At 55.6% G+C, this 8,040-nt stretch overlaps 1 protein-coding gene across 1 annotated transcript in view; it reads left to right on the top strand.

Annotated features, from left to right (window-relative positions):
• Positions 1–6,094, top strand: part of SLC4A1 (solute carrier family 4 member 1 (Diego blood group)) — a 16,476-nt gene extending 10,382 nt beyond the window's left edge. Inside the window, exons 14-20 of the mRNA XM_046676482.1 lie at positions 127–300; positions 747–836; positions 1,328–1,494; positions 2,017–2,267; positions 3,193–3,362; positions 3,455–3,631; positions 4,345–6,094. Coding sequence (XP_046532438.1) covers positions 127–300; positions 747–836; positions 1,328–1,494; positions 2,017–2,267; positions 3,193–3,362; positions 3,455–3,631; positions 4,345–4,425 — 1,110 coding nt within the window. The 3' untranslated portion in view covers positions 4,426–6,094. The remainder of the gene's footprint in view (positions 1–126; positions 301–746; positions 837–1,327; positions 1,495–2,016; positions 2,268–3,192; positions 3,363–3,454; positions 3,632–4,344) is intronic.
• The last annotated feature ends 1,946 nt before the right edge of the window (positions 6,095–8,040 follow it).

Below are 8,040 nucleotides of genomic sequence, written 5' to 3'. Positions count from 1 at the left end.
TGGATGGATGGATAGATGATGGATGAATGGATGGATGGATGGATGGACAGATAGATTATGGATGGATGGATGGATGGAGGGAGGGAGGGATGGGAGGGAATAGGATGCCTTGGTTTTCTGCTGCAGATCTTCCAGGAGCACCCACTACAGAGGAATTATGACCAGAATGTGATCACAGAGCCCAAACCTCAGGCCCCCATGCCTAACACAGCCCTCCTCTCCCTTGTTCTCATGGCCGGCACCTTCTCCATTGCCATGATGCTGCGCAAGTTCAAGAACAGCACCTACCTCCCCGGCAAGGTCAGCACATCCTCCCCACCTGCCCTTGCCTACACTACCCCAGGCCAAAGCACCTCCCCCAGCTTCCCCAACGCCATTAGCTCCTCTTCTCACCCTAGATTCCCATTCCCAATTCTTAGCCTGCCTGGCTCCCTCCTCACCCAGGATCTTACTCTTCAGGCAAGCCTGCCTCCCTTTCTCAGCATTCCCAGGCTGAAAGCCCAGGGGAGAGCCAGGGATAATTCTTAGAAGGGGCTAGAGAAGCTGTCAGGCCAGGGGTGGGGCTGGGCCAAGGGAAGAAGAAGGGAGGCAGGTACTTTGAGGTGCAGGATAGGACATCAGATGTTGATGGATTCCCTGGGAAGAGCAGGGCCTCCTGGGTGAAGATGGGCAGAAGTAGGGGCCAGTGGGCGGTAGGAGGTGGGGAGCAACTCGGCACTGACACTGGTCCCTGTGCCTGCCCTCAGCTGCGACGGATAATCGGGGACTTTGGGATTCCTATTTCTGCCCTGATCATGATCATGGTGGATTTCCTCATCCAGGATACCTACACCCAGGTAACCCCCTCCCCCACCCTCATTTAATTCCCCCAACATGCCCCCTCCCCAGAACAGCTTTCTCAAACCTGAAGCCACTTAGAACTACCCCTATCCCACCCGCCTACCCTGGCAGCCCCATGTCCTTCCCACAGCCCTCCAGGACCCCTCTGGCTGAAACAAGGGCCTGGGTCAGGTTGCCCCCTTTACTTCTTAACTCAGGGCAGGAGGAAAGAATCTGCTGTGGAGCCAGGCAGATCTGAGCATGAATCTCAGTTCTGCCACCAAATGGCTTTGTGATGCAGGGCAAGCTACATAACCTCTCTGATCCTGTTTCCTCATCTATAAAGTTGGGAATGAGATGGTGATGCAAAGAGCTTAGTGTAGTGACTGGGTATAAAGTAGGTGCTCAATATAAGTAAGTTCCAAGTGCCCAGGACCCTGGCTCCCCTGTCCCCACCTTTCCCTGGCCTCCTGCCCAGGGTGTTCTCACCAGAATCCCCCTCCCACAGAAACTCAATGTGCCTGAAGGTTTCTCGGTGTCCAACACCTCGTTCCGGGGCTGGCTCATCCACCCACTGGGCTTGTATACCCGTTTCCCGACGTGGATGATGTTTGCCTCGGTCCTGCCTGCCATGCTGGTCTTCATCCTCATCTTCCTTGAGTCCCAGATCACCACGTAAGAGCCAGGGTGGGGCAGGGCTGGGCGGGTCCAAGGTGGGGAAAGGGAGAGGCTCCAGGCAGGGAGGACACCAAGGACTGGGCACCAGCCTCAGCCAAACGTGTGGTCGTCCTGACCAGCAGGAATGATGGACAGGCAGGAGCAGGGGCAGGTTTTGTGGGACCTGACATGGTATAATTTGGGGATCCCTTTTAAAGAAAAGGAATACAAAATGAGAACCACAAAATTAGGTGCTGGATCTCAGAAGGGGCCAGGACCAGTGATGCCCCCTGAAGCTTAGGCTTCACTAGCTTCAGAGTAAATCTGCCTGTGGGTGTTCCAGGTGTCTGAAGACACTTCTGCTCCTAGAGTCTGGTTTCTCAAGATGGGGCGGGAGGGGGGGAGCGAGGAACACTAAGGGAGATGGGCACAGAAGGATAAACTGAGGTACAGAGGGGCCCAAGTACGGGAAAGGAGGGAGGGGCAAAAGGGAGGGGGAGAGGGCAAGCCCTGCTGACCCCTGACCTTCCACCCCCCCAGGTTGATTATCAGCAAACCAGAGCGCAGGATGGTCAAGGGCTCCGGCTTCCACCTGGACCTGCTACTGATTATGGGCATGGGCGGGCTGGCCCCCCTCTTTGGGATGCCCTGGCTCAGTGCCACCACTGTGCGTACTATCACCCACGCCAATGCCCTCACCGATGTGGCTAAGGCCAGCACCCCAGGGGCTGAAGCCCAGATCCAGGTCAGGGAGCAGCGGATCAGTGGGCTCCTGGTCGCTGTGCTTTTGGGTGAGTGAGGGATGGCCACACTCTCCGCCACCCTCTGTTCCTGCCCCTTAGGATACAGTGCCCACTCCAGCCCTGCCCACCCCACAGCCAGGTCTCCCCACACACCCTCTGCCCACATCTCCCTGGTGTCAGTTATTCATAGGAGGGAATTCTGGAGGAAATGCCCAAGGCCCTGAGATGGGCATCTGAGAAGGGGAGGAAGGCGGGCCTCCCTTACCAAGGCTTCTCTAGACAGGATCCAACAGAGGTTCAGAGAACTGTGGGCCCCAGCCCTGCCCTGCTGCTAACTCGGTCTCCCTCCTTGTCTCTGGGCCTCAGTTTCCTTGTCTGCATGATCACAGGGTTCATTGGATGCCCCTGAGGTCCCACTAGCTCTGCTGCCCTATGACTGATACAAAGGCCAGTGTGCCAGGCATAATCTGGGGCTAGGGGAGAGAAGACAGAGGGCCACTGCATTGATCCGAGTTCTGGAGCAGCTGAGAACCCAGCTGGGCTTGGTGTGGGCAACGCCTCGGTCACAGATGCAGAGGCCAGGGAAGTTTCTTAAAGAGGACAAAGTTGATGATAGCTGGAGGAGGGTTAGGATTTGGATAGGTGGAGGGTGATGGAGGCATTCTGGACTGCGGTGAAGGGAAGAGTGGGCCTCTCTGACCTCTGTGACCGTCCCCCTGGGTTAAAGGAGAAGGCTCTGAAGTCAGGCAGGCAGGAGTTTGACTCCCTGCTCTACCACTTACTAGCTGTGTGACTTTAGGCAAGTTGCTTCAGCTCTCTGAGTCTGTTTCCTCATCTGTAAAATGGGAGTAATACCTATCAAAAGGAGCCACAGAAACGGCTCCATATGGTACCTGTGGCTTCATTCCCCAGGCCCTGCTGGTGCTGGTCCTCCGGGGCACCTGGGGCTGAGAGTGCATGGCTCTCCCTGCAGGCTTGTCCATCCTCATGGGACCCGTCCTGCGTCGCATCCCCCTGGCTGTGCTGTTTGGCATCTTCCTCTACATGGGGGTCACATCCCTCAGCGGCATCCAGTTCTTTGACCGCATCTTGCTTCTGTTCAAGCCGCAGCAGTACCACCCGGATGTGCCCTACGTCACGCGGGTACAGGGCCCTCCTGGCTGCCCAGACCAGGCAGGGTTGGGGGTGCTGGGTACCGGGTTAGGGCAGGCAATGACCCCTGCCTCCACTTGCAGGTAAAGACCTGGCGCATGCACTTGTTCACGATCACCCAGATCATCTGTGTGGTGGTGCTGTGGGTGGTGAAGACCTTCCCGGACAGCTCACTGGCCCTGCCCTTCGTCCTCATCCTCACAGTGCCCCTGCGCCACTTCCTGCTGCCAATCATCTTCAAGAATCTGGAGCTCCAGTGTGTGAGTGGCTGATCCCCACTCTCCCCGACAGGCCTGGGGCAGGAAGGAGGGCGCAGAGGGGGCAGAGGCTGGAGTGCAGGACAACAGAGCTGGGGACAGGGAGAGGTCATCAGAGGGGCTGGGAGAATGTGAGCAGTGGGTCTTGGGACTAGGGAAGAAGAAGAGAGCCATGGTTACAATCTGGGTCTGGGGCCCGCATCCCAATCCTGGCACTGCCATGTCCTAGTGTATGACCTGGAGCAAGTGGCCTCATTTCTCTGTGCCTTGGGTTTGCTCACCTGTAAGGGAGGAATGATGACAGGGCTGGTGAGAGGGTTAGGAGCCACACGGGGTGTGTTCCACGTGAGCTGTCCCGACCACTGAGCAGCTAGTCCTGTGGTCTTCAAAATAATTTTGGACAGGGTCACTCCTCCGATAGAATTCTTCCACGATGACATGACACAGGTCACTGGGGGGCTACCCCGGTGAAGGGGTCCCCTGCCCACCCTCTGGAATCCTTGCCCCACTGGGACACCAGATTCCTAGGGGCTCCCCACCCTTTGGAAACCTCAAATCTAGAGCAACCCCAGGGGCAGCAGGGACTGGACAGGGCTCGTCCGAAGTTCAAGGAGAGCCAGGCCCTCTCCTGACTCCAAAGGTGCCTCTCAAGGCTGGGGGAGGGCTCCTCAGCTCCCTCAGCCTCTCACCCTCTGCCTTCCTACCCCACCCTCCAGCTGGATGCTGACGATGCCAAGGCGATCTTTGATGAGGAGGAAGGTCAGGATGAATACGACGAGGCGACCATGGCCGTGTAAGGGGAGGGCCTGGGCCTCAGAGCCTCCTCCACCGTTCCTCTTCCCCACTCTCCCGGGAAAAGCAGAAGTTCATGGGCACCTCATGCTCTGCAGGCTCCTCCTGGGACAGCAGTTGAGGCCCTGGGGCTGTGTGTAAGGGAAGGAAGGGGTGTCTGGGAAACTTTCCACTAAGGGTAGATCAGCTTTACTGCCTGGAAATGGCCAGTGGAGCCCATACTGGGGATGCGATGTACAGTCTCTCCTGCTGCCACACTGCCATATGGGGACTCTGGCTGAAAGACTCAGGTCTGAGCCCCACCTCCTCACAGCACAGACAGGGGCAGTCGCGAGAGCAGGAGTTGGTGGGTGGTTCAAGTTCCTGCCTGCTGTGTGACCTTGGGCAAGTCCCTCGACCTCTCCAGCCTCTGCTTCCTCTTCTGTAAAATGGGTATATTGATAATAATACCCACATTACAGGATGGTTACTGAGGGCCAAAGATAAATGTGAGAAAAAGGCTTTGTAAACTCTGACAGGACTATTATACCAGCCTGCCCAAGGTCACACAGCTCCTGAGCCATAGCGCTGGTGTTTGAACCTGGGCTCCCGCCTCTGAGGCTAGAGCTCTGGGCTCTATTTCAGTCGCCCACCTTCCCATGCTCAGAGATGCCCCTGCTGACTCCTCCCCTCCCCGTCTCTGCTCCCACCCCTGACCCAGGGCCCTCCTCTCTGGGGCAGAGGGAGGTGTCCTGGTAAGGATAAGATGCAGGTGAGGGTACAACTGGGGCTGGGACTCAGGGCTCCTAAGTGCTTGCTCCCTCCCCTCATGCTTTCATTCATTCACTCATTCATTCATTGCACAAACATTTGCTGAGAGCCCTGGACCCTGGGGATGACAGAGGTGACTCACACAAGATCTGGCCCTGGGGTGGGGGTGGGGGCCAGTGCACAGTCTGTTCTAGATTTGGATGGGAGGTGGGGGGAGGGTAGGAAGGTAGGGAGAAGATGGAGTGGGGAGGGGAGGGAGGTTTGTAATTTATTGACTGTGTATCTTCTCAGAGATTTCATTGTACTTTGGCTTCACACACGTATCCACGTCCCCCATTACAGACCCACTGTCCCCAACCCAACCCAAACCATATCTTGGGGAGAACCCAGAATTTGACCAATCGGGGTATGAGACAGTGGACTTTGCAGAATATGGGTAAAATCTATGTTTTTAAAAAACAAAAAAATATAAAGAGTTGAAAGAACTGAAAGTGGTGAGAGATGGCTGAAACGAAGAATCAGGGGGTGACAGAAAAGAAAGGAGGCTGTGGGCTCCTGATGGAAGGCTCTGGGGTGCATCCCTGAAGGCTGACAGCTGCCTCCCACCACTTCACTGTTCTGTGCCTCAGTTTCCTCATCTGTAAAATGGGCAGGGTAATGGTACCTACCTTGTAGGATTGTCATAAGGATTAAATGAGACAGAGCTTGTAAAGCGCTTGCTTAGCACAGAGCTTGGCCTCAGGCCTCAGAAGAAGAGCTCAATAAACGTTAGCTGCTGAGATTGTCGTTGTGATTGGGATGTCCCTGTCCCCTCCCTCCCTCTGCTCCTGGAACACTGCTAAGGAAAGTGGAAACAAAGTAGCCCACTCTGGCAGCACCCTTCTCCTCACCTTTCTCCTAGATGCTTGGGAATAGGTTTTGCCAATAAACGTGTCTGTGGTGGATTGACTGTCTTGCTGGAATGCCTTCCCAGAGCCAGAGCCAGGGCTCCAAGGGGTCTTGGCTGGACGGGAGGGAGGTCGGGGGGAGGATGGGGATGGACAGACATTGACGTGGTATGTAGGGTAAGGAGCTGGTGCAGGGCTGTGGGTGGGGAAGGGGGGTGGGGGGGGAGGGGGGAGGAGAGCCAGGCTAGGGGTGGCACTGGAGCTGAGGGAGGGCGCGGGCTGGTGGCCGTGAGCCCTAGAGTGGAGAGGGCCGGCACCCAGTGAGGGGCTGGGAGAGCAAGGGAAGACAAGTTTACACCCTGGACATCCTTCCTTCCAAAATAAGCAAGATCCATGAGGGTGGGGAGAAGGGCTGTAAGGCGGCCTCGCCCTCTGCCCCTTGTACTGTCAGAGGACCAGTCAGCCCCTTAGCCTGGACTCGTCAAGCTGGGCAGCACCTCTGAGAGGAATTACCATAGAGGGAATGCCGTTTGCCGTTGGTCACACTGGAACAGCATCTCTTGACCAGCTTTCCACTAGGCCCCACTCTGATCCCCTTGGAGGCTCTGCCTCCCACTCCCAGCAATTCTAGGGGGCTGCTGGGCCAGGTGTCACCCACCCATGGAGAAGAAGGTGCCGGGACCTCATCCCTCCCCAGCCTTCCAGCAAGAGATCGGCGCAGGGCTGGGCCGCCTGGCTTCCTTCCCTGGGTCTATATTTACTTGCTGCCTATCCCCAGCTGACCCCTCCCAGGCTGGCCAGGGCAGTCACCAAAGAGCCTGAGAGCCACTGTGGCCCCAGGGAGAGCAGTCCCAGCTGGTCCCAGCCGCCCACCTCCCACACACAGCAGCTTCAGGTCCCTTGTCCCCAAGGCTTGCCAGTATCCCATTTCCCACGCTGAGCCTGAAGGCATTAGGGAAATGTGAAGGCCGTAGAAATCCACTGGAATCCGACTTCCTCGCCTGGCGCCTCAGTCCCCCTGCATTTCCTGCCCCCCCCAGAGACGCTCTGCCACTCCCACCCCTGCATTTCCTCTCCTGAAAACTACCTCAGTGTGAATTAACTGCCATAATGAGGTCCACATTTTCTTGTGGACACAAAGCACCCCACTCCTGGTAAGGGAATAAGTCAACAGAATCAGAAAGCTCGAGACCTGAAGATAGTCTTTGCAGGACTATCTATGAAAGCAAAAACCTAGAGAGAGCCCACATATTCAGAAATGGGAGAGCAGTTAGTAAGTACGTCAATATCACAGGCCACTAGGCGGCCTTAAAAATAATGACAATGAAGAAGCTGTTGGATCAGCTCGGTGGGCTCGCTTGATCCCGGGCGTCAGCGGCCGAGGTGTTTGAAATTCCAGCTTTATGATTTCGTGGGAGTTGGACAAAAGGCCTCATCCCTGAGCTGGGTTTTCCACCTGTGTAAAATGAAGATAATGACACTTACCTCGCAGTGCTGCTGAGAGGATAAATTGAGAGCACGCACCTAGAGGTCCCAGCCCAGGGCTGGGTTCAGTAAGCAAAAGTCCCTTTCTGTGTCTTCAGCAAGGCTGGAAGTGATGTAACTGTCCTGGGGACAGCCGCCCAGAAAGGACAACCTGCACAGGCAAGAAGCTGAGAGGCTTAGAACAAATTTAAATGCCCCGCTGCCCGAGTTATAGGGGAGATCAATTTCTTTCCTCTTTTTTTTGGAGTTTAGATGCAGAGGGTTAAGTTAATCACCCTCTTCAGTTCAGGGCAGATCATCACTGATGATTCTTTTTTCCTTCTTTCCTCCCTCCCTCCAACCCTTCCTTCCGTTTTGTCCTCACTCCTGCTCCTATTTTCTTCCCCTCCTGTAGGCAACCACTCTAACATGTTTAATATGTATCTTTCTGTGTGAACATGTTCTTGAAAATATGTATCATTGATATTGTTTTTAAGTTTATTATGTAATTTTTAATAC

The sequence above is a fragment of the Equus quagga genome, chromosome 11, assembly GCF_021613505.1.
Source record: "Equus quagga isolate Etosha38 chromosome 11, UCLA_HA_Equagga_1.0, whole genome shotgun sequence".
Taxonomy (NCBI): domain Eukaryota; kingdom Metazoa; phylum Chordata; class Mammalia; order Perissodactyla; family Equidae; genus Equus; species Equus quagga.
The sequence above is the reverse complement of the archived record's forward strand: the minus strand, read 5'-3'. Positions and strand labels throughout refer to the sequence as shown.